The sequence below is a fragment of the Dendropsophus ebraccatus genome, chromosome 1, assembly GCF_027789765.1.
Source record: "Dendropsophus ebraccatus isolate aDenEbr1 chromosome 1, aDenEbr1.pat, whole genome shotgun sequence".
Classification (NCBI taxonomy): domain Eukaryota; kingdom Metazoa; phylum Chordata; class Amphibia; order Anura; family Hylidae; genus Dendropsophus; species Dendropsophus ebraccatus.
In genome coordinates, this window is record NC_091454.1 from 109,191,760 (window position 1) to 109,219,444 (window position 27,685).

At 41.9% G+C, this 27,685-nt stretch overlaps 1 protein-coding gene across 1 annotated transcript; it reads left to right on the plus strand.

The window, feature by feature from the left end:
- Window positions 1-3,123: 3,123 nt before the first annotated feature.
- On the plus strand, window positions 3,124-27,588 carry LOC138776030 (hyaluronidase-1-like). Its single transcript, XM_069956099.1, has 5 exons — window positions 3,124-3,196; window positions 21,859-22,815; window positions 24,706-24,795; window positions 24,898-25,325; window positions 26,321-27,588. The coding sequence occupies exons 2-5, from the start codon at window positions 21,886-21,888 to the stop codon at window positions 26,355-26,357; spliced, it is 1,485 nt and encodes a 494-aa protein (XP_069812200.1). The 5' UTR covers window positions 3,124-3,196; window positions 21,859-21,885; the 3' UTR covers window positions 26,358-27,588.
- The last annotated feature ends 97 nt before the right edge of the window (window positions 27,589-27,685 follow it).

Consider the following 27,685-nt stretch of genomic DNA (forward strand, 5'->3'; position numbering starts at 1 on the left):
ATTTTGTCGTGCTATTTCTGTTGCCTCTGAGAATATTGTTGTATATACAACATCCATGAGCCAGCAACCTTTTGTAGAACACCTTCAAAGTTACTGCACTCCTTGATGAAATACATTCCTTCGAATAGCAGCATGAGGAAACCCTGGCCCAATCCACCCTACACTACTCCAAGCCCTCCTAAACCTTAAGTTTTTTTTATTTCCTAGATCAACATAGACAATTTTTCTACGAGAATTACTTCAAATGTGGATGCCCATTATCTAGGATGCTCCATTAACTCTCTTGCCAGTTCTTAATTCCATTAATACTCAACTCCTCTGGGACTGTTGAACATGACCCCACTAAGTTTCTGTTTACTACCAAGATTTCTACAATACTCATAGTCACTTCGATGAGATGCCCTTTGGTGCACTTCAGAAATTTCTAATTGTTTTCAGGAAAAAAGCTTTTCCTACAATTCCTGATGAGGACTGGTTATCTCTGGATGATGACTTTTCTGAACAGGAGGTGGAGCTTGCGCTAAAGTCCACTCCATCTTGAATGGCATGTGGGCCAGATGGCTTCTTGCCACATTTCTATAAAATATTTAGGGAGACTCTATCACCATTCCTCACCAAAATAGATAGTTAAATATCCCTCTCATTGTAAGTCAATCCCTTTGTGTTACCATCACTGGCTTTCCCAACCCCAGTAATGACAGTAAACCCAATAACATTTCCGAAATTAGTAGCTAATTGTCTGGTTTGGGACGCCAGACACCTCTCCCTATGTCTCCTATCAGTAGATGCCGAGAAGGCATTTGACTGTGTACACTTGGAATTCTTAAGGGCTTCTCTGGACCAAATTGGCCTTGGCCCTAATTTCAGGGACAAAAGTCTCTATTTTCTGATCCCACTTCTCAGGTCAAGACAAATGTTATTTTTTATAACCCATTCACCATTAGAAACAGGACTAGGCAGGGGTCTCCCTTCTCACCCCTCCTCCACACAATAGTAATAGAACACCTAGATATTGCCTTGTGTGGAAAAACTAGTGTCCAGAGTCTCTGATTCGGTCCACTTCATGTAAAAACATTCTTATATGCCAACAACTTACTACATGTCTCTCATCCCTGAGTCTCATTCTCATCTACATTTAAAGAGTAGACTTGGTATATCCCTTGGTATACATATCCTTAGGACTCTAGTACACGGGACGATTATTGTGTAAAAAATTGTTATATCGTTCAAATTTAAATAATAATCGTTCTGTATAATTATAGGCAACGGTCGAAAAATTGTTACCTGTGCATAATTGTGACTAAGTTTAAGCATTCGACATCGACCCCAGATTTTACCATGTACTTAAGGGTTCCCTTCTACCTAACCCTGAGTCTCTCTGTTCAGAGCACCCTGATGCCCCATCTCCTCTCAACCTAAGATCTAGCTTCATAGCGTCCCCCACCAGCCCATTTCTTCCTAGGGTCCTATTGCTTTGGCTGATGGCAGCCCGATCAATACTGTAAACAAGCGTTGATCTGCTAGATCAGCACTCGACAGGGCCCATTAATCATTTAGCAAGGGCTGCAGGGACATTGTTAGCAATGTCGGTGCAGCCCTTGCCCAAACAGTTTACCTTACCTGTCCACGTTCCCGATCTCCTCCTACGCTTCCTCCCCAGTCCCATGCCCAGTGATAGGCTGAGCGGCCTGTCAGCTCAGATGGGCTGCTCTGAAGCTGCAGCATACTGGGCCAAAGAGGAAGAAGAGCGCAGGAGAAGACCGGGATTGTGAAGAGGTAATGTAAACTGTTAAATCGTCAGCCGTGCATCGCTATTACACGTAGCGATGTGCGGTGGGCGGCCAATGATTTTTGGTCAGGGCCTAAACAAACAATCGATAAGTGTTTCATCTTAAGGACTGCCTTCCGTTCCATGGTTTTGGGTAAGGGAGGTACAGGAAACCATCTTTAAAAACGAGTGGCCCCCACACAAAATGCCATCAGCTTTCTCACCTCTTTCACTGTGGTACAGGTGTACAGCTCTCTTGCAATCTAACTACCCCATGGCCCAGAGACCTATTGATGCTGTGGATTTGGAAGAGGGACTATGCTCCATGAATGTTTGTATGGTCCTGCCCTTCAACTATTAAGGCACCACATTTTTTCAGCCTATATGGCAATGTCAGCCACTGTTGTCTGGCCCTCTCCCAAAATTGTTCTTATGTCCGTCCTCCTGGGCACAATCTCAACCATAAAAAGGGCCTCCCGCAACATCGGTGGCTACTGCTTGAGCAGTAATCCTGTGACAATGGAAAGACCATAACCCCCCTCCATAGTGGAATAGGCTCATAAAGGACTATCCCACTAGATTTTGCTCCGTGGATTAAATTTTTCAATTCACAGACTCTTCACACCCTGGTGGGCCGAGGCCTTGCTTTCCCTTACCCTCATCATACCCTTTCTTTTTTTTTTCTCTCTTCTTCTTCTTCTAATTTTTTCTTTCTTCCCCTGTTTTCAGATACTCCCTGAGTGCTAGACATGAGTGAATCACTGATTTAAATGAAGCGAAGAGCTTTGTTTGATCTGTGCTCAGCTCATCCAGCCACTGATGTTCCAGCACTGCTCTGCTTCCTGGCGCTTCACCCTGGGTGCTAGAGAAAAGCTGGATCCCATTCTGGTAAACTGGGAGAAGTTTCTCAGGATTGGATCTAGCTTTTCCCAGCATCATTGGAAGAGTGGCAAGGAGGGAAGCCTGTGTCTTAATGACTGTAGCACAGATCAAACAAAGAGATTCACTTCCTTTAGATGAGCAATTAGCTCATCTCTACTGAGTGCAGTTCAATAGGTTAAAATGTCAAGATGTAAAGAATAATACCTTACCAACAATTATAATTTTTCTATGGGGAGGACCAGATACCAGTAACAATAAAAAATCAATGTTATCCTTGATCATTACCTGTTACTTTAACTTTAAGTATAGGTGGGGTCACTTACATTAACAAATACCCTGTTATCTAGGAGCAAAGTACACTTTCAGCACAGGAAGTATGGTAAAGCGCTTAATGAAATCCAACTGGTTAGGGAAAACAAAAGTTTCTTCTCAGGTTTCAAAGCATCCTTAACTAAACACACCCTCTTGATAAAAGGAGACAGACCTAAAGAGCAGTGTTACTACAGAGGGGACAGTCTTCAACAACTTCCATCACCAAAAGGGAAGGTAAGCTCTATACACATTTATTTATTTGTGAATGTGGATTACATTTTTTTTAAATAAATGAATATATATACACACACACACACACACACACCTGTAATATAGAGCCACTGGTAATGCAATAGCCAATAAACAGTATAAACACCAATATGTAGACTGTAAAGACTGTAATGCATATCTAACCTTTCAAGGAACTGTATAGTAATTTTTATGTTACCGATATTGCAAAATTGGGACCACTATCAATTTCATGACATAATTTGTATTGTATTGATATATTTTACATATTGAAATGTTAACAATACCATATTAATATGCTGGGAATTACACATTAATTTATTTTCTTTATATTCTTTATCATTCTATGGATTTCCGTGTCTCTCTTTAGTACAATCCCTAATTATTTCCATATGGCTTTAGCCAGAAGGCAATATAATTCCTTGGAATTTGTTACCCCCTGTAACTGTTAAGTGCCATATGTTGAGCAATTGTATTAGGAAATGTTCAGTTTTTTCCTTTTAAAAAAGGACATTTACCTTAGTACAAAACTGAATCCATATATTAAATATATAATGTGCAAAATATAATTTTTAGGGTATAAACATTGAAAATGCCCTGAGAATTTTCCCGAAAGTCACTTCCTTTGCTGGGAAGGCATATATTTGTTCATACTTGTTCATTATTGACATTAAGATTATTAATGTAGCAACATGAAGTTCTAACAATTCTAGACTACTTGGTTTAACACAGATTTATTCAGTAATAAATGTAATGAAAATACAGTGATCCCTTAACTTACAATGGCCTCAGGTTGCAATATTTTCCACATACAATGGTCCTTTCTGGCATATTGTAACTTGACACCAGATTCAAATTACATGCGGCTGCACATGCAAATAGCTAGATAATTGGCCAATAGAAATGGTAATTTTACTGGTAAAATTTACTGGTTTTTTACGCCGGACTTATAAATGTCCCCGCATCTCCGGCGCTACTGAGATTTATGTAGAGGCGGATTGGCTCTACATAAATCCTGTGCGCATCGGTGCGCACAGCCGAAAACCTACGCCACCTGAAAGGTGGAGTAGGTTTTCGGCATATCTTTCAGTTTAAAAAATGATGAATTGTGTGGACTATGAGTCCGCGCCCCCCCGTCCCGCCCTCTCCACACCCCCTCCCCCCCCCCCCCCCCCCCCCCCCCCCGGCGTACACGGCGGAAATTGGCGATTTGCAAATATTTTATTCGCAAAACGGCCATTTGCGAATAAAATAATATGCAAATCGCCACTTTCCGCCGAAAATACACAAACCGCCTTTTGATACATGTCGCCCATAGTCTCCAGTCGCTCTTTCTGACTGTTGTATGTAAGAACTTGCTTTACCCATATTAGTTATCTGCTTATTATTCTTTATGTCCTAATTTTTGGGGGCTTCAGAACCCATTACCAGTTTTCCATAAAGTTTTGGTCTCAACATACAATGGTTTCTACATGGTCATCCTGAAATACATTAATATTTTAACTTGAGGAACCACTGTATACCATTGTGGAAAAGTTGAAGTGTTTTATCCACATCCCAGTCTGAACCATGAAAGAGAAAATGTACCATTTGCAAAGCCTCTCCTGTACTGTCCTGTGGGTGCTTTAAAAAGATCATTTGGCTCCTATCTTCCCATTTGTAGGCTTATTTAACCCAGGAGAGGCCATTGCTAGTGTGAGAATACTAGAGTAGGGACCATGTCTCTGAGGACACCTTAACGTGGTTACAAGGTACACTCTGATCAAATAGTTTTCTAAGATCCTCATTTAATATCTATAGAGGAGGTTTTTATTGTGTGTACGCCAAGGGGGGAGGGGAGTATGTATGGTAGGCAATTGCATCTGTAGGTTTCTGTTGCACCTTTTGCTTTTTGTTTGTACTTTAGCCACTTGCAGCGTGCAACCTACAGTGTAAACAGGCATAGGGGTGCCGCCTACTTTTGCTTTTTTCTAATACACAGTGGTGCCTTGGATTACGAACATAATTCGTTCCGCGACCATGCTTGTAATCCAAATCACTCTTAAACCAAAGCAAATTTTCCCATAAGAAATCATTGAAATGCAGACAATTGGTTCCACACCCCAAACATAATTATTTTTTATTCTGAATAACATGTAGAACAAATGAAACAAATGAGAAACAGCGCGGATCCGCCTTCGGTTATGCACTTGAACATCCATAGAAGAAAAGAATTATTCCAGCATCATCAGTAAAACTTCTGCTTTGCTTTATTTAAGGAGCAGTAAAAGGAGGAGAAGCCTATTGGCAGTACACACTTAAAACTAGTATGCCATATGGCCTTAATATCCGTAAAGAATTACTATTCCATTATTAGCAGCATCCTTACATGTTGTAATTGACTACACTTTGCATATCTTTTCATAACTGTAAATAGCTATATATGTACAGATTTGGTTTAGAGGGATGCATTGTGTTTTTTTGTATTCAGTGCAAAGCGTTTTTGGTATCAAATAACATCATATATAGTGTAACATTGTTCCACATATAATGTAATAGTCGTATCATGTTTTTAGCCTATATTTTCTAAATGTATTAAGTATTTTGTATTGGTATTTTGTATGTCACATGTATATTAGCCCTTAAAGGTATTGCATTTTTGTAATTAGTGAATACACCTGTATTAAGTGCATTTATACCTAGTATGAGGGAATAGCTTGTCTGTGAGCAAGGGCGCATGCCTCTGAAATGCGTCACTAACGACTAGCAGGTGTGTTGCACAATGGTGTGAACACTAAATGCATAAACCTGAAAAAACAGCAGCAGTTTGTAGATACAGGATGGAATTGCAGATCCTCATAATGCAGTAACATAGTATAACAGGCTAGAATAGAGAAGCAGGGCTGCTGTCAGAGGTCTGTGTGGTCACATGACAGCAATGGGGAAGGGGGGGTTTAGCATGGACCAATTAGGAAGTGAGAATCACAGAGCTGTGCAGGAAAACAATGATAGAAACTTCCGCTATACAGCAGTGTTAAGTGCAGTAACATTATAGCAGCAGTGTGTATAGCTGAGTGTAAGTGCAGGCAGATTATAGCAGCAGTGTGTATAGCTGAGTGTGGGTGCAGGCACATTATAGCAGCAGTGTGTATAGGTGAGTGTAAGTGTAGTCACATTATAGCATTAATGGAGAGGATGGGAAACACAAGGGCTGACAGAGACTGCAGGGAGAATGAAAGAGTGAGCAGGGCAGATGTGGGCACATAGAGGGGTTACAGCTATAAAGAGATTACCTCCACAGTCCTGTCCCCTGATGCAAGCCCCAGCCTAAAGTGGATCTGCTATGATTTGGAAGATGAAGGAGACTTCCTGGGTCAGCGTACAGTGCTGTAGACCACGCTATGCAGAACATCCCCCTCCCACCCAGTACAGGGAGCTCTTAAACCAAAGCAATGCTCTTAAACCAAGTTACAAATTTTAAAAACTGTGAAGTCTAATTTCAACGCTCTTAATCCAAATAGCTCTTAAATGGAGGTACTATATATAATGACTGATGGATTTCATTTTATCATATTATAGACATTTTAATCACAGTTTTCTACAAGGTTGATTTGCAGCCTGTAAATACTGAGTAGAAATAAAACACAGACAAATTTTACAGTTGCCAAAAAAATATGTCACATAAACCAGAGTAAAAAATGAAGTATAAACTCACAATTACACAGAAATTAAGAGATGAGCGAATTTACAGTAGGAACGAAGCAAAGTGCTTCATTCTTATCTGCATTCTTCTTATCAGGCTGCGGGCTTGGAAGTCTGCTCTGGTCCTTGCCACTCCTCCCCTTGTGGGACATGAGAAAAATAAAAAGTGGAATCCCCCATCCCCCCTTAAAATAAACAATACATTTTCTATTTCCCCTTTACTTGTTGTAAATAAAGTATTAAATATAAATTAAATTATACTACAATATTAATTGTCCTGCCTGTTATGACCTGATAAAATCATTTTATTTTTTACTCCACATAGTGAACACTGCAAAAAAAAACAAACGCTATCTGCCTTCCCAAAAAACTGTAGAAAAAAAATCAAAAAGTCATAAGTATTCCAAAATGGTACAGACACAAAGAATAGTTTTGCATACAGAATAAAGCGTTCATATGGCTATGTTGATGAAACATAGAAAGGATAGAAAGGTTACACTGCTTAGGAGACGACTATGGAAAAAACATGGCTGCTTTTTTTCAGAAACAGTACCACTCTTTTCTCCAGTTTGCGTGGGGTCTGTAGGTGCACAGGAGAGTGACCAGGGTCTAAGGGGAATGGGTTGGCTACAGTACCGAGACAGGTTATCAAGCATGGGATTATCAGAGATCTTTCTAGTGAGTACAGAGATCTTTCTAGTGATCTTTTTACACCTAGACATGTAACCATGACAACAGGAAATCCTCTACGTCTAGAGGAAAGAAGATTTCACCACCAGCACAAACAGGGATTTCATAACTGTAAGAGCAGTAAGACTGTGGAACTCTCTGCCACATGATGTTGTCATGGCTGTTACATTAACCCCTTAAGGTCAAAGCCAATTTTCGTTTTTGCGCTTTTGCTTTTTCCATTTTATGTTTAGAAGCCCATAGCGCTTGCATTTTTTCACTTAGAGACTTATATGAGCACTTTTTTTTTTGCGAAACAAATTGTACTTTGCAATGACAGGCATTATTTTTCCATAAAATATGCTGCGAGACAGGAAAAAAATCATTTGCGCTGTCAAATTGAAAAAAACAAACAAATTTGTTTTGATTTCGGGGAGTTTTGCATTCACGCCGTTCGCCCTATGGTAAAACTGACTTGTTATGCATGTTCCTCAAGTCGTTACGATTACAACGATATGTAACTTGTGTAACTTATATTATGTGATGGCTTTTAAAAAATTCAAACCATTGTTAACAAATATATGTTCCTTAAAGCGTAACTGTCATTTCAGGGCCATTTTTCTGAAAACATTAAATATCAACAGAACAAGCGATTTTAAGAAACTCTGTAATAGGTTTTATGTACTAAAAGAGTTTCCTTCTGGACTGAAAAAGCAATCTCCCAGTCTCCCCCCTCACTGCAGAAGAAGCAGGATTTCTGTCTCCATTATGTGGCTATGGAGAGGGGAGGGGCTGTTAGGAGTGACTGAGCACGGAGCAGTCTTGCACAGCACAACACCCTGCAATCTTCTCTCAATAAGTTCATAGATAAGCACTGACCTTTCTGACACCTGAATCCTGCGGTTTAGGTGCCCAGACAGTCTACAAACAGCTGACCTTCATGTCACCTCTTCCTGCACCCTCATCTCCCTCAGCCCCTCCCCCCTTCATAGGCTTACAATGGAGAGAGCAGAACCCGTCTTCACTGGCTTCTCTGTAATGAAGACGTGTTTGCCTGATAATACACAGATAAGAAGTCAGGGGGGGAGGCTGGGAGATTGCTTCTTGAGTACAGAAGGAGGCTTTTTTGGCTGATGAAACCTATTACAGAGTTTCTTAAAATCGCTCATACTACTGATTTCTGCAATAAAAAAAAAATGACAGTTACGCTTTAAAATCGCTCCATTCCCAGGCTTATAATGCTTTTATCCTTTGCTCTATGGGGCTGTATGAGGTGCCTTGATTGCGCATATGCGACTTTTTGATCACTTTTTATAAAAATTTTCTGGATTTGATGCTACCGAAAATGCGCAATTTTGCACTTTGGAATTGTTTGCGCTGACGCCGTTTACCATGCGAGATCAGTAATGTTAATAGTTTTTAATCAGTAATTAATAGTTCGGACGATTACGCGCGCGGCGATACCAACTATGTTTATTTATTAATTTATATTTATAAAATGGGAAAAGGAGGGTGATTTGGACTTTTATTAGGGGAGGGGATTTTTTTATTAATAAAAACACTTTTTTACTTTTTTTTTACATAAACTAGAAGCCCCCCTGGGGGACTTGTATATAGACAGCACTGATCTCTCATAGACATCAATGCTGTGTATATACACAGCAATGATCCATCATATCGGTGATAGATTGCTATGGCCTGCTGCAGGCCACAACAATCTATTTCCGAGCCAGGATCAGCGTCAGTGCGACGCTGAGGCCCGGCACGGGCAGAAGAACGGATCTCGGGGGGAGATCCGACCCACTAGACACCAGGGATGTTGTGCATAAAGCACTTCAATGCAGCTGTCAGGTTTGACAGCTGCATTGAAGTGCTTAATTAGCCGTCGCGGCAACGGGATTGCAGCTGGGATCGGTGCCGTTCAGAGTGGGGTCCCCGTCAGGACCCCGCTCTGAACACCCCCGCGACACCATGACGTAACAGGTACGTCATGGGTCGCTAAGGGGTTAAAATAGGTTGATGGGAGGCCTGGATGCTTTTCTTAAAAAATTTTATGCTACAAGCCATGGGCACTAGATTTCATGTGATAGAATATTGATCCCGGGATATATTCTGATTGTCATTTTGGAGTCGGGGAAGAAACTCTTCTCAGGTGACTTAGCTATAAATAAAATCGCCTGATCGAAACGTCAGGTGTGTTTCTCTTCTGTATGAAATCAGTTTTTATCACAGAGCTTTAAACAAATAAAAATCATTGGATCGTTTCCGGGATTGCTGGCTTACTTATATTTTATCTTAAAACTAAAACTCAATCTCACTACAAAATGCATCCTAAATAATTGATATAAGTATCAATATCCCTGATATTGAAATGTATTAAATGTATATAGACCACTTACCTTTTCTTGATAACCTCTGTTAGGTGGCACACTTCATGGCAACCACCCCTTCCATAACATAGTACACAGGGAAAGCAACACAGCAGCACAGCATGTCTGTTGTCAGGTTAGAGTGTAACTGTCATTTCAAATATTTTGCAGAAATCTAAAGTACAAGTGATTTTAAGAGATTTTTAAATAAGTTTTATTAGGGAAATAAATCTATTTCTGTACTCAAAAAGCTGTTTTGCAGCCCCTGGATTCACAGGTCAGACTAGGGCTGGGCGATAATGGCCTAAATTAATATCGCGGTTTATCGTACATGTAGCCGCGGTAACGATAAATTGAACGATAATTATGACACGCCCCTTTTAAAAGCCACACCCCTTTTGAAAACCCTATTTTCAAGCTTGAAAATGGCGGCGAATAGCTGCTTAAACGTTGCGTCTGTATGCTGCACTTGCTTTTTCAATAAATCGCATCTTGAATTGCATTAGGAGTGCTGTGGATTTTCCTATACTATTTAAATACGGTCCCAGGTCTCGACTTCTACCTCTCTTGAAGTGCTGCTACTATTTTCCCGTGATTTAGATAGATAGATAGATAGATAGATAGATAGATAGTAGATAGATAGAGAGAGAGAGATGGATAGATAGATAGATAGATAGATAGATAGATAGATAGGAGATAGATAGATAGATAGATAGATAGATAGGAGATAGATAGAGAGAGAGAGATGGATAGATAGATAGATAGATAGATAGATAGATAGATAGGAGATAGATAGAGAGAGAGAGATGGATAGATAGATAGATAGATAGGAGATAGATAGATAGATAGATAGATAGATAGATAGGAGATAGATAGAGATAGATAGATAGATAGGAGATAGATAGAGAGAGATAGATAGAGAGATAGAGAGATAGATAGAAGATCTTCTATCTTCTATCTCTCTCTCTCTATCTCTCATATCTACCCCCAGTCACTCAGTGGCTGCAGGGGTCAGGTATGGGGTGGACACCTCCTTCCTCCACCGGGCACCGCTCTCTCTCTCCTGCACAGGAATCCTCGGCCCCTGTCACTCAGTGCTGTAGCACATATACCTGTGTCCCGGACTGAGCGTCACACATGGCTGCTTCCAGCACTGACAAAACATAACGGGGCTCTGAGGATTCCTGTGCGGGGACAGAGTGCGGTGGCCAGTGAAGCATGGAGGTGCCAACCCATACCTGACCCCAACTATATATGCGGGAGAGGGGGGGCAGGGCTCACCGTGCAGCTTCCAGAGAAGCTAGGAGAAGTGAGCCGCCCGGCAGCAGCAGCGCTGCGCACACACTGGAGGGGGAGCTGCCGCCTGTGCGCAGCCTGTCACATCTCCAGCCTTCCTCTCCAGCCCACACAGCAGGATCTTCCATCCCCTGCCCTGCAGCAGTATATGTGTGTCCTGGCTCGGGAGGTAAACCGGAGCATCAGCTGTCCAGCCTCCACCTCTCCACCCGGGACCCCTCTCTCTCCCTGCACCAGAGCATGCGGCCGCCGGGTGGGGCGGGGGGGAATACCGCAGATACCGTCCTGGCAGAGTTGAAGTCGGTTAACTGACGCCAGTGACGGTATCAGTATTTTTGCGGTATACCGCCCAGCTCTAGGTCAGGCTGCTCTGTGGTGGTCACTTGGTGAGATAAGATTGAAAGATGACGTGCTGTGCAGGGTTGCCTTTTCTCCTCTCCATGCTCATTCATCCCCCTTGGCCCTTCCCCCCCTCCATAGACCATAACGGACACAGAATACCTGCTGCTTCTGAAGTGAGGGGTTGTGGAGGAGGTAGCAAAACAGTACAGAAGGAAACTCTTGCTTAATAAAACCTATTACACAGTTTCATAAAATCACTTGCACTATTAATTTTTATTGATTCCTGCAAAGTGACATTTAAATGACAGTTATAATTTAAGCCCCTTTGTCTTTTGCCCACATCACACTACAGGCACAGCACAACTACAGCAGCAGAAACAGATTAATGTGTATGGGTACGTGTCCATGCTGTGAGGGTGGGATGTAGTTTGTTGCTGTGGGGCTAAAAAGGTTTTGGGGGTTTTGCAGTGGTGGTCAGTGATATGGCCATCCATGTACCATAAAAAGTGGATGTGTAAAATGTGTATTTTGTCTCTCTACAGAGTCAGTGATGATCAATGCCCAACCATGTTGGCATGTCTACATTTTTACTTACTTGAAGGAAGTGGAGTTTGACTTTATATTACTTCATATGTTAGTTAGGTATATGTTCTTAAAATTATTATTTTTTTTTTTTAAATCAGGTATATAGCAACAATCTGTTCTCCATGTGCCTTCTGACTGGGAGACATTGGTTTTAGATCCCTTAGTTTATAGTGCTGTAACTTCACACAACATGCAGCTTGCCAAAAATGTATTTCCCTTGTGACCAATCTCTTATGCCTCTCTCTTCCTAAGGAATTGGCTCCAGAAGGTCTAATTTAGTTATCAGAATCTAAAATAGCAGCTAACAAAACATGAAAATGCACACACTTAACATGTGGTTTTAACCCCTTAAAGCGTAACTGTCATGTTTTTTTTTTTTATTGCAGAAATCAGTAGTATAAGCGTTTTTAAGAAACTCTGTAATAGGTTTTATCAGCCAAAAAAGCCTCCTTCTGTACTCAAGAAGCAATCTCCCAGCCTCCCCCCCTGACTTCTTATCTGTGCATTATCAGGCAAACACGTCTTCATTACAGAGAAGCCAGTGAAGACGGGCTCTGCTCTCTCCATTGTAAGCCTATGAAGGGGGGAGGGGCTGAGGGAGATGAGGGAGCAGGAAGAGGTGACATGAAGGTCAGCTGTTTGTAGACTCTCTGGGCACCTAAACCGCAGGATTCAGGTGTCAGAAAGGTCAGTGCTTATCTATGAACTTACTGAGAGAAGATTGCAGGGTGTTGTGCTTTGCAGAAATCTTCCGTGCTCAGTCACTCCTAACAGCCCCTCCCCTCTCCATAGACACATAATGGAGACAGAAATCCTGCTTCTTTTGCAGTGAGGGTGGGGGCTGGGAGATTGCTTTTTTAGTCCAGAAGGAAACTCTTTCAGTACATAAAACCTATTACAGAGTTTCTTAAAATCGCTTGAACTGTTGATATTTAATGTTTTAAAAAAAATTACCCTGAAATGACGGTTACGCTTTAAGGTCAAAGCCAATTTTCGTTTTTGCACTTTTGCTTTTTCCACTTTATGTTTAAAAGGCCATAGCGCTTGCATTTTTTTTTACCTAGAGACGTATATGAGCGCTTATTTTTTGCGAAACCAATTGTACTTTGCAATGACAGGCATTATTTTTCCATAACATATGCTGCGAAACCGGAAAAAAATCATTGGGGCTGTCAAATTGAAAAAAAAAAGGAATTTGTTTTGATTTCAGGGAGTTTTGCATTTACGCCGTTCGCCCTATGGTAAAATTGACTGGTCATGCATGTCATTACGATTACAACGATATATAACATGTATAACTTTTATATTATCTGATGGCCTGTAAAAAATTCAAACCATTGTTAACAAATATATGTTCCTTAAAATCGCTCTATTCCCAGGCTTACAGCGCTTTTATCCTTTGGTCTATGGGGCTGTTTGAGATGTCATTTTTTGCGCCATGATGCGTTTTTTCTATCGGTACATTATACAACTTTTTGATCACTTTTTATTAAATTTTTTCTGGATTTGATGTGACCAAAAATGCACAATTTTGCACTTTGGAATTTTTTTGCACTTACGCCGTTTACCGTGCGAGATTAGTAATGTGATTAATTAATAGTTCTGGCGATTACGCGCGCGGCGATACCAAACTTGTTTGTTAATTTTCTTATTTATTCATTTATATTTATAAAATGGGAAAAGGGGGGTGATTTGGACTTTTAATAGGGGAGGGGATTTTTTTATTAATAAAAAAACATTTTTACTTTTATTTTTACTTTAACTAAAAGTCCCCCTGGGGGACTTGTATATAAACAGCACTGATCTCTCATAGAGATCAATGCTGTGTATATACATAGCAAAGATCGATGAGATTGGTCATAGATTACTATGGCCTGCTGCAGGCCATAGCAATCTATTGCCGAGCCGGGATCAGCGTCATTCTGGCAGAAGAACGGATATGTGATACGGATGTGATCGCGGGGGGGAGATCCGTCCCACTAGACACCAGGGATGTGAGGTTTGAAGCCTCTAAGTGCAGCTGTCAGGTTTGACAGCTGCACTTAGAGGCTTAATTAGCCGACGCGGCAACGGGACCCGCGCCGGCTAATAGAGGCACTTCCCGGCTGCACATGTCAGCCGGGATCAGCGTCGTTCAGAGTGGGGTCCCGGCGGGACCCCTCTCTGAACACCCCACGCGGCACCATGATGTATCAGATATGTCATGGGTCGCTAAGGGGTTAAACAACAACAAAAAAATATTTGATACACAACAGATGCAAGAGAAAAGCAAAATGTGTAAGACTGAGCAACAATGTACTAGAACAATACTTATATTAGGCGTCCATCTAAAAAGATCCTTATTAGAGATGAGCAAACCTCGAGCATGCTCGAGTCGATCCGAACCCGAACTTTCGGCATTTGATTGGAGGTGGCTGCTGAAGTTGGATAAAGCCCTAAGGCTATGTGGAAAACATGGATATAGTCATTGGCTGTATCCATGTTTTCCAGACAACCTTAGAGCTTTATCCAAGTTCAGCAGCCCCAGCTAATCAAATACCGAATGTTCGGGTTCGGATCGACTCGAACCCGAACCCGGTTCGCTCATCTCAGAGTTGTCCACCATTTAGAATATTTTTTTGACAGACACCACAACACATGTTAATGTAAATTCTAAACAGTTAGGCAGCCTTAGTTTTAACCCTTAACTCATCCATACCAGCCCAGGTACTGTGCCTCTTAGTCTACTGTGACCAAATTTCATACTAATGGCTAATGCTTATTACTAATCCCAAGGTCATGCCCTAGATCCAATCCTAACAACACATTATATGTTGCATTTCATTGTTTCAAACTAATGGGTTAGGAGAACCCATGAAATTAATTAACTATTTTTATTTGTTTATAGGGGTAAGGGGAATCTGTTTTTTTTTTTTGGGGGGGGGGGGGGGATTTAGATAATTTGCCCTTATAGTGGACCTAATGTAGCGGAAGATATATGAGCCTCGACTTTGTACTAGGTAATAAACATGGAAAATGTAGAAATTAGAAAAAAAGAAAAAATACCTTCTCCTAGTCCCCACCTGTCTTCCCTTGAGCCTACCCTCACCGCCAACCCTTTCCTGGGAGCTATTTTCCAGAAGAGTCTCATTCCCTCATTTAGCTATTACAGCATATGTCTGCCAGGCCTGCAAAACCAGCAGCGCTCACTGTCGATAATCGGTCTGTGTAAAAGGCCCTTAACGCTCAGTTCATATAGCCAAAGACAGAAAATATATGCATCTACATTTGTGGTAAGAATCTGTAGCTAATTTTGTGACTGATATGCCAGTATATGTGCCTAGTTGTGGAATCTACAGCAATAATGAGCATTCCAAGGATTTTAAAGTCTGCAGCATGTATATTATATGCAGCATGTGAATTGGGTATAAAAAAATCCCATTGACATACATCACTGTCAGAATATCAGCATATTGTGTTAGGATTTAAAAAGGACCTATAGGGAATTACATTTTTACTGAATTTTACTTTTTTGCTATTTACTTTCTTGGAATAACAAGGTTCCTCTTTGTGTATGTGAATTTGGTCTTACTTTTAAGGTTGTCATAATCTTTCAATAACTGTTTGGATGACTGTTATCTCTCCCATCCTCCTGTATAAACATGAACATTTGGCACAGTGGGAGGCCAGAGTGCTTGGACACTGACTTATCATTCCAAGAACAAAAGGGCTGTGTGGCAAAAATCCAGCATACCTGACCCTTCTCTTCCTTAAAGCGACTCTGTACCCACAATCTGACCCCCCCAAACTGCTTGTACCTTCAGATAGCTGCTTTTAATCCAAGATCTGTCCTGGGGTCCATTTGGCAGGTGATGCAGTTATTGTGCTAAAAATTTACTTTTAACCCCTTGCCGCAAAATGACGTTTGGGAAACGTCATGTAAAGCAGGTAGTTCCCGCAACATGACGTTTCCCAAACGTCATGTCTTCCCTGCCTCCCCCCGCTGTCCCTAGGTGAGATCGGGCAGCGGGAGGAGGCTATGTCACATAGCCTCCTCCCGCTGCCTCTGCCCGGAGGGGAGCCGCGCTCCCCTCGGGCAGTTAACCCCATAGACGCCGCGGTCAATGCGACCGCAGTGTCTATGGGGATATTTCTGGATTGGGAGGCGATCGGGCGGCGGGAGGGGGCTGTAGCATGTTGCCTCCTACCGCCGCCACTACAGATTCTCCCCCGGCAGTTCCCTGTCCCCCCCGGTACTGGCGGATCGCCGCTATTACCGTTATAGCGGCGATCCGCCAGTACCGGCGCCGCCGCTGCATTTCATCTCCCCCCACCGTGAATCCACGGTGGGGGGAGATGAAATAAGTATTAATCAGACCTCAGATCAGCCCCCTAGTGGCCGATCTGTAAACCCCCCCCTCCCCGGGCGGCCATCAAATCCAAGATGGCCGCCCCCATCGCTGCGAACAAACGATGTTTGTTCACAGCGATGGAAATAAAAAAATGAATGAAAACCCCATGCTCTCCGCCACCGGAGGTAGCGGAGAGCATGGGGCAGTGATCGGGGACCCCCCTGTGGGGTCCCGGAACAGGCGATCGGCGGTATATACTATATACCGCTGATCGCCTGTTCCCAGTGCTGCCCGGCACTTTTTATCCCTTGTCACCATAAATCATTGGTGACAGGGGATAAAAAGTGTCATCGTGCCCCCCCCAAGTCGCCCCCAGTCACCCCCGTCCCCCAGTCACCCCCCCTTCCCCACATACGTTACCTGATCCTGGAGCTCCGTCCTCCTCGACGTCCTGACTGCTTCTGATGTGCGCATGCACGTCAAAAGCAGTTAGCTCTGAAAATTTTAAGTGACAGAGACCAATTTGGTCTCTGTCACTAAACTATGATTACTGTGATAGAAAATATTACAGTAATCATAGTAATATAGTAAAAATGAAAGTGTAAAAAGTACAAGTGAAAAAGTGTAAATGTGAAAAAGTGAAAAACATACAAACAAAATAAAACACACCTTTTATTATAGTAATAATTGCGGTTTACTCCCAGATTACCCGCAACCACCGCAGGTTGCCCGTATCCGCCCCAGTTTGCCCGTAACCACCGCAGGTTGCCCGTATCCGCCCCAGTTTTCCCGTAACCGCCGCAGGTTGCCCGTAAACACGCCAGATTACATGTAACCACCGCACGTTGCCCATAACCACCACATCTTGACCGTAACCACCCCAAATTGCCAGTGACCCCCTCCAGATTGCCCGTAACTACTGCACGCTGCCTCTGACCACCGCACATTGCCTCTGACCACCGCACGTTGCCTCTGACCACCGCACGTTGCCCCTGACCACCGCACGCTGCCCCTGACCACCGCACGCTGCCTCTGACCACCGCACGTTGCCATTGACAACCGCACGCTGCCTCTGACCACCGCACGTTGCCATTGACCACCGCACGTTGCCTCTGACCACCGCACATTGCCTCTAACCACCGCACGTTGCCTCTAACCACCGCACGTTGCCTCTAATCACCGCAGGTTGCCCCTGACCACCGCACGTTGCCCCTAACCACCACACGTTGCCCCTAACCACCACACGTTGCCCCTAACCACCGCACGTTGCCCCTAACCCCCGCACGTTGCCTCTAACCACCGCATGTTGCCCATAACCTCTGCACATTGCCTATAACCACCGCACGTTGCCTGTAACCACCACATGTTGACCGTAACCACCCCGAATTGCCAGTGACCCCCTCCAGATGGTGCGTAATCAGCCCCGATTGCCCGTAACCCCCCAGATTGCACGTAACCACCGCACGTTGCCTCTGACCACCGCACGTTGCCTATAACCACCGCACGTTGCCTCTAACCACCCCAAATTGCCAGTGACCCTCTCCAGATTGCCCGTAACCACGCCAGATTGCCTGTAACGACCCCAAATTACAGGTATCCATCCCAGATTACCTATAAGCACTTCAGTTTATCCGTAACCACCCCTTGTTGCCCGTTACCACCCCACGTTGCCCGTAACCACCCCACGTTGCCCGTAACCACCCCAGTGTCTGTAACCACCACAGGTTGCCCATAACCACCCCAGGTTGCCCGTGACCACGCCAGGTTGCCCGTGACCACACCAGGTTGCCCGTGACCACCCCACATTACCTGTAATCTAATTTTTTATTGTATTTTAGTAACTGCGCTATTCTAATAACTATTACTAGCTGCGGTTTTGGTCCAGCAAATTGGCGCTCCCTTCCTTCTGAGCCCGGCTGTGTGCCCATACTGTGGTTTATGCCCACATATGGGGTACCGTTTTACTCAGAAGAAGCTGCGTTACAGATTTTGGGGTACGTTTTCTCTCCTGTTCCTCGTGAAATTAAGAAATTTTTAACTAAACAAACATATTATTGGAAAAATTCGAGTTTTTCATTTTTACTGTCTTATTTTGAATACTTTCCTCTAATACCTGTGGGGTCAAACCGCTCACTGCACCGCAAGATGAATTCTTTCAGGGGTGTACTTTCCTAAATGGGGTGACTTTTGCTGGGGTTCTATTCTGCTGACACTACAGGGGCGCTGCAAACGCACCTGGCACTCAGAAACTTCTTCGGAAAAATCTACACTGAAAATGCTAATTGGCGCTCCTTCCCTTCTGAGCCGGGCTGTGTGCCCATACAGTGGTTTATGCCCACATATGGGGTACCGTTCTACTCAGGGGAACCTGCGTTACAGATTTGGGCATGCAGCTTCTCCCCTGTTCCTAGTAAAATTGAGAAATTTCAAACTAAACGAACATATTATTGGAAAAATTCTAGTTTTTCAATTCTACTGTCTTATTTTGAATACTTTCCTCTAATACCTGTGGGGTCAAAATGGTCACCACACCCCAAGATGAATTCTTTGAGGGGTGTACTTTCCAAAATGGGGTGACTTTTGGGGAGGTTCTCTTCTGCGGACACTACAGGGGCACTGCAAACGCACCTGGCTTTTAGAAACTACTTTCCTTTCCTTCTGAGCCCGGCTGTGTGCCCATACAGTGGTTTATGCCCAAATATGGGGTACCGTTGTACTCAGGAGAACCTGCGTTACAAATTTTGGGGTGCAGATTCTCTCATGTTCCTTTTGAAATTGAGAAATTTCAAACTAAATGAACATATTATAGGAAAAATTAAAGTTTTTCATTTTTACTGTCTAATTTTAAATACTTTCCTCTAATACCTGTGGGGTCAAAATGGTCACCACACCCCAAAATGAATTCTTTGAGGGGTGTACTTTCCAAAATGGGGTGACTTTTGGGGGTTTTTCTTCTGCGGACACTACAGGGGCGCTGCAAACGCACCTGGCGCTCAGAAACTTCTTCAGCAAAATCTGCATTGAAAAAGCTAATTGGCGCTCCTTTTCTTCTGAGCCCGGCTGTGTGCCCATACAGTGGTTTATGCCCACATATGGGGTACCGTTGTATTCAGGAGAACCTTCTTTACAAATTTTGGGGTACTTTTTTTCTCTTGTTCCTCGTGAAATTGAGAAATTTCAAACTAAACAAACATATTATTGGAAAAATTCGTGTTTTTCATTTTTACTGTCTAATTTTGAATACTTTCCTCTAATGCCTGTGGGGTCAAAATGCTCATCCTACCCAAAGATGAATTCTTTGAGGGGTGTACTTTCGAAAATGGGGTGACTTTTGGGGGGATTCTATTCTGCGGACACTACAGGGGCTCTGCAAATGCACCTGGCGCTCAGAAACTTCTTCAGCAAAATCTGCATTAAAAAAGCTAATTGGCGCTCCTTTACTTCTGAGCCCGGCTGTGTGCCCATACAGTGGTTTACGCCCACATCTGGGGTACCGTTGTATTCAGGAGAACCTGCGTTACAAATTTTGGCATGCTTTTTTTCTCATGTTCCTTTTGAAAATGAGAAACTTTAATCTAAACGTATATATTATTTGAAAATTTAAATTTTCGATTTTTTTACGGCCTAATTGTGAATACTTTCCTCCAGCCCCTGTAGGGTTAAAATGCTCATTATACCCCTAGATTAATTCTTTAAGGTGTCTAGTTTCCAAAATGGGGTCACTTATGGGGGTTTCCAGTATACAAGCCTTCTAAATCCATTTAAAAAAAGAACTGGTCCCTAAAAAAAATCAGTTTTGGAAATTTTCACAAAATGTGATAATTTGCTAATAAATTTCTAAGCCCTGTGACACCCTAAAAAAGTAAAATATGTTTCCCAAAGTATGCCAGAATAAAGAGGACATATTGGTAATGTGATTTAGTAACTAATTTATGTGCTATGACTTCCTTTTTTAGAAGCAGAGAATTTCAGAAGTTCATAAAATGCAAAATTTTCAAATTTTTCTTGATATTTTGATGTTTTTCACAAAAAATACACAAAGTAGTGACCAAATTTTGCTACTAATATAAAGTGTCATATGTGACGAAAAAACAATCTCATAATCGCTAGCATACGTTAAAGCATCACTGAGCTATAAGCGCATAAAGTAAGACAGGTCAGATTTTGAAAAATGAGCCTGGTCATTAAGGCCAAAACAGGCTTTAGAGGCAAGGGGTTAATCCTACAGCGTTGTGTCTAACGGCCGGGGCTTACATTTGTATATGCATTAGGCTGGCACACTTTCTCTGTCCTTCCTCCCCGCCCTCCTCATCATTAGGAATGCTCCAGGCAGATTGCTTCCTATTCCCCACCTGTGTGCATAATGAACATGGGCTGGATTGTTAAGACACCTGTGCAAAGCTCAAACAGCAGTAAATGTTCTTGGATCATTCCTAATGATGAGGAGGCGGTCCTACGGCTGTATCCACCCTCTGCACGGAGCGGGCAGACAGTGGCAGTCAGAAGCCGAGAGTTCAGGTTCATACGAACCCGAACCTCGGCAGGTTCGCTCATCTCTACATGCAATCTAACGATTGCATGTTTTACTGTGAACATATTATATATCGTAGTGTGCGGAATTGTCTGCTCTATTAAGATATTACATTATTGTTCCCGAACGGTGAACGGCGTAAACAAACAAAAAAAAAAAAACACACCATTGCTTATTTTTTTTAATTGTATAGCAGAAAAAAATTAACAAAAAGAGATCAATATAAAAGCGTTATGGCTCTTAGAAGGCGGGGAGGAACATTGCATTAATTTGACTCTTTTTTTGGTCTCTATCTTAAAGGGGTTAATATTTCTAAAAGAAAGAAAAAAACTAAGAAAAATACATTTAAGCTCCACTTCTTTCAGTGCAAACACATTTGTCATATATCCTAAATATCCGGTAAACCGCTGCCTTATGCCTTAATGTGATCACATCTTGCAAAATGAAGTTTCCTAAAGCAATCCCTAAAACATTTGCACCTAGCAAAAAGACATATACCTAGCTACTAGAGATGAGCGAATCGGGTTCAGGTTCGAGTCCATCCGAACCCGAACGTTCGGCATTTGATTAGCTGGGGCTGCTGAAGTTGGATAAAGCTCTAAGGTTGTCTGGAAAACATGGATACAGCCAATGACTATATCCATGTTTTCCACATAGCCTTAGGGCTTTATCCAACTTCAGCAGCCACCGCTAATCAAATGCCGAAAGATCGGGTTCGGATGGACTCGAGCATGCTCCAGGTTCGCTCATCTCTACTAGCTACCTCACATAAAATGTATCATAATCTTTCACTGTCTAAATTTACTAAAAGTAATTAATTTGTGTTTTTTGTGTCTTTTTAAGGTAATATTGACATCCTTGTGTGATATAATGTGGAGGTCCGGTAGCCTTCTGTGCCTAATATGGTTTTCGGCAGTCCTTTTTGTTATTACCAATGGCCAGAGATATAAAAAAGCAAAGTCACCTCTTTTGAAGAACAGGCCTTTTATTGCTATTTGGAATGCGCCCACACAGCAGTGTAAACAACGATACAAAATTGACTTGGATCTCAGTGTCTTTGATATAGTTGCAAACAGCAATGAAACCTTGAGTGGTCAAAATGTTACAATATTTTATCATACTCACCTGGGGTATTATCCCTATGTGACTGATGATGGAGAGTCTGTACATGGTGGAGTGCCACAAAATGTAAGCTTTGAGCCGCACTTTAAAAAGGCCACACAAGATATTATTAACCGTATACCCGCTAAAGATTTCCAAGGCCTTGGAGTTATTGACTGGGAGAACTGGAGACCACAGTGGGATAGAAACTGGGGAAGTAAAAACGTCTATAGAGATAAATCAATAAAGTTGGTAAAGGATCGCTACCCGGACTGGCCTATAGACTTGCTTAGGAAGCAGGCCAAGGAAGACTTTGACTCTGCAGCAAGGAGCTTTATGAAAGATACTGTTGTTCTAGCTCGAGAGATAAGACCACAAGGCCGATGGGGCTACTACTTATTTCCTGATTGCTACAATTATAATTATAAGGTGGATCCTGATTCGTATACAGGAGAATGTCCAACTATTGAAGTCAAACGCAATGACTACCTGCAGTGGATGTGGGAATATAGTAGCGCTCTTTTCCCATCCATCTATTTAGAGCATATTCTTCAGTCAAGCTCAAATGCTAAAAAATTTGTCCATCATCGTCTTAAAGAAGCAATACGAGTCGCTTCCATGTCAGACAGACCATCTGAAGTGCCAGTTTATGCATATGCAAGGCCTTTTTACTCACTTACGCTTTATACTTTATCTCAGGTAAGTGGATATCTTTGGTATTTTTTGTTTGAAAACACCTACTCGCCTCCCATCATAGGTCCATGACTATGATTCCATAGGAGGGTTATGGTATAGCATGAAAAAGTGTTAATATGTGAGCTTGAGGCAGCGGCTGTACAATGTATACATTTTAATATAGATCTGAAAGGTTTCTCTTTAGTTTTATATCATAATGTTTTATATCATAATTGGATTTCAGAAACCCATGTACCTGATGTTCTTAGCAATATTATAATTATTACATAAAGAAAAATGCTATTAACCTCTTCTCCTATAAAACAATATTTAAAAGAGAAGTCCGGAGAAAATATTTATTAAAGGGGTTGTCCGGTGATAAAAAATTATTCACAGAATAACACACATTACAAAGTTATGCAACTTTGTAATGTATGTTATGTCTGTGAATGGCCCCCTTCACCGTGTTTCCCCCCACCCACGCTAGACCCGGAAGTGTGGTGCTTTATACTCACCGCATCTCGTGTCGTCCACGGTCTCCGATCCTCAGCAGTGACGTCTTCTTCGGGAGACCGGCGGATCTTCCCGAGTGCCGGCCGCCCTCTGCAGCGTCATCCGAAGCTCAGCCGCGATTGGCTGAGCATAACTGTGCTCAGCCAATCGCGGCTGAGCTTCGGATGACGCTGCAGAGGGCGGGCGGCACTCGGGAAGATCCGCTGGCCTCCCGAAGAAGACATCACTGCTGACGATCGGAGACCGTGGTCGGCACGTGACAGGTAATGTATAGCGCACCACACTTCCGGGTACACGGGTGGGGGTGGTGGGACACGGGGAAGGGGGCCATTCACAGACATAACATACATTACAAAGTTGTATAACTTTGTAATGTGTGTTATTCTGTGAATAATTTTTTATCGCCGGACAACCCCTTTAAGGTATTGTATTGCCCCCACAAATACAAATCCCTAATATACAATTATTACAGGAAATTTACATAAAGTGCTTTTTCCCCTGCACTTACTACTGCACCAAGGCTTCACTTCCTGGATAACATGGTGATGTCACGACCCGACTCCTACAGCTGTGCGGGCTGTGGCTGCTGGAGACGATGATGACAGGGGGACACTGAGGAACACAGGACACTGGAGGGACACTGAGCATCCCCCTGCCATCATCCTCTCCAGCAGCCACAGCCTGCACAGCTCTGGGAGTCGGGTCATGACATCACCATTTTATCCAGGAAGTGAAGCCTTGATGCAGTAGTAGGTGCAGGGAAAAAGCACTTTACATGCATTTCCCGTAATAAGTGTATATTGGTAATTTGTATAACTTTTGGGGGCAATACAATATGTCGCTTTCGTGATCAAGGTTTTTCAACCATTGTGCAGGGTCTTTTAACAGCGGCTATCACACCAAAAGATTTATCAGCCAGAATGCCTAGTCATCGGCCAATAATTGATTGGTGAAATAGGGCCCTAAGGCTGGAAACACACAAGACAGTTTTTTTTTAAACTGCCACTGCAGTTTTTGTGTCAAAACCAGAAGTGGATTCAAATGAAAAGAGAAGTAGAAGAAAAGTCATCCCTTTATATTTTCTATCCCATTCGAAACCACTTCTGGTTTTGACACAAAAAACTTGTAAAAAGTGATATGTTACAGATCACATATGCTATCACATGGTGGAAAGCTGTTGAAATGGCCATTTAAATTAATTGGAATCAGAATATTGTTCCAATAAAAATTTGTGACCATCGACACATACAACCCACAGTAGCCAATCAGGCACTGGCTTGTAAAGATATGCTTATAAGTGATACATTCAGATACTGTAACATATGTATTACATTTCTTAGTCCTTTATATTGTAATAGAAATCAGATTCTTTTATATGTTGGAATATTTTTGTAATTGCAGATTGACCTAGTGCATACAATTGGAGAAAGTGCGGCAATGGGTGCGGCAGGTGTTGTACTGTGGGGAGGCAGTGAATACTCCAGTACACCGGTAAGAATAATAATCGTAACAAAAAGTGTACTTATTTACCAATGTTTTTTTTTTTTTACTTTTTTTTTAATACAGCTTGTGCCCTCTTTGTTTTCTTTTTAGCACAGCTGCAATTTAGTGAAGAAATATATTGATGGACCATTTGGACACTACATAGTTAATGTGACTATGGCTGCTAAACTTTGTAGCAAGGTCTTATGTAACAAAAATGGAAGATGTGTAAGGAAAAATCAAGACTCGGCAGCTTATTTGCACTTGAATCCAAATAATTTTAAGATCAAGCGCCATCTGTCTGGTAAGGGGCATTATGCAACCGGGCACCATGGAAAAGAAGATGTCCAGTACATGAAGCAGAAGTTTGTTTGCCAGTGCTTTGAAGGTTGGACTGGAATGTTCTGTGAATTTCCACAAATTGAGGAAGAACATTCAAAATCTGAAATCGTACCTAGTGGATCAGATTTATCGTTTCATTCTTTCAGTTTTTTGTTCTATGCTCTTCTCCAAATTATTAGTTTGCTTACAGTTTACAGGTAATTAATTAAATGATCAAAGATTTATATTTTTAAATATTTCAGCAGTTTTAGGCTATGTTCCCACACAGTACTTTTGCTCACCAAAACCATTTTGCAACCCAAACCAGGAGTGGATTGAAAACACAGAAAGGCTATGCTCACACACTGTTGACATTTAGTGGATGGTGATCATTTAAAAGGGGTAGTAAACCAATGTTTTTTCTTTCAAATCCACAGAGATTTGTAATTTACTTCTATTAACAAATCTCAAGTCTTCCAGTACATATCAGCTGCTGCATGTCCTGTAGGAAGTGGTGTATTCTTTCCAGTCTGGAGAGCAGGAGAGGTTTTCTATTGGGATTTGCTACTCCTCTGGACAGTTCTGGACTTGGACACAGGTGGCAGTAGACAGCACTGTATCAGACTGGAGAGAATATACCACTTCCTGCAGGACATACAGCAGCTGATAAGTACTGGAAGACAAGATATTTTAACAGAAGTAAATGACAAATCTCTGGCACTTCCTGGCACCAGTTGATTTGAAAGAATTTTTTTGTGAACTACCCGTTTAATAGTAAATAATGGCCGTTTTTTTTAATTAAAGCAATTATTTGCCATTAAATGGCGGCCATCCACTCAATTTTAACAATGTGTGAACAGATCCTTTCTGTGTTTTCAATTCACTCCTGACCAAAATACTAAGCAAAAATACTGTGTGGAAGTAAGAATGTATGTGCTTAAAATAACGTGTAAAAATACAAATCCCAGGGACCCGGAAACCTCAGGGAGGAAGGGTCTAGTGGGGAGTGGGTTCACTGGTAGATCGACTTCACTGTTAGGGTATATGCACACTATGGAACCCAGGCGGATTACCCGCCGCGGATTCCGCAGCTCGCCCCCACTCATGGCTGCGTGCATCTCTGCTGGTCCCATAGGCTTCATTCTATGGTTTGTCAGATTCCACTGTCTGCCCGAATTAATGAACCCACTCATTCTACGTATTTAACCATTAGGTCTGCTACAGAGCGTGGACTGACTACAGTGGACTGACAGTAAAAAGCCATTGGCTCTCTGCCCGCCACTCTTGTGGCCACAGGCAGCATTCTGCCTTTGGCCACAAGAGGCCGCTGTCTTCTCCAGCACAGAAGCTTGCAGGGCTTAAAGGAAGAGGAAGTTGGGTGACTGACCAGAGGCCAGGTGAGTATGTGTTTATTTTTACAAAAGGGCTGCTAAGATTGGGGTACTGTTACAATGTGAATCAATATAGTTTCTGCCTCAAACACCATTACAATTGGTATCACAGGCTGTCTGCAAGAAAAAAAATGTTTTGTTTATTTAAGGAATAAGAAAACAAAACAAGATTTAAATTTTGAATCACCCATGTTTACAAAATTAAGATTAAATTTTTTGCCCATATCACTCAGGCCTACCTAGAGTCAAACACGATGGCGGTAATGTGAAAATTAGTTGTTTTTTTTTTGGCCTCAGAATATAAAAAAACATATCCACTAAGAGTAGCTAAGGGTGCTGTTGCAGTTTGATAGCGGTCAGCTAAATAGGTATCCCTCATTCTCCTCATACATATGTTGTATAGCATGTGTTCTCAATGAGGAGAGGGGAATAGCCACTACAAGACCTCTTGTGGAAGCTTATATCCCTGAGGAACAAAAGGATTGAGTGCTGAAATTCAAGATGTTGGAGAAGAGTCAGCAAAACCCCATTCATAGAAGACCGGTCCCTGTGGTATCAATAAATACATTTATAAAATAAGAATGATGCTTTTATGTGTATAGCACCAAAAGATTCCACAGCACTTCCACAGTTTGCCAGTAATGTCTATCTATATGTTTAGGTACTTCTTTATATGCTTATATAACAACAATTATGATAGGTGTGTTACATTTATAAAATTGAAAACGTACATACTTTACACTTGCTATATACATTTTCAAGGTACGCATATATGAGAACATGACTTTTTTTGCATATTTGCATGCACAAACAACATTGAGGCAGCCTCATTCTTAGGCATTGTTCACATGTATATTTAGACTTTCTATTGTTTTGCATCACCTTGTGTCAGTAAAAGTTTATAAAAGTTATAATTCTGAATAAAATTTTCTGTTAATCTTTAGAATACCTTTATTTTATGTTTTTTTTAATTTTTCAATATCTTAAAATCATAATTGTGCTTTGAGGTTGCCCCCAGAAGCAGAGCGAATGTGTTTAATGTTCACATTCAACCCCAACATTATGATGAATTCCGGTTGTTATTCATGTATTTCAGAATCTCTTGCTAATAAATCCATGTGTTCCTTGGCTAACAGTACATACTCTTGAATTCTCAGAGATTCTCCAGTTAAAAAAAGAGAACTCTC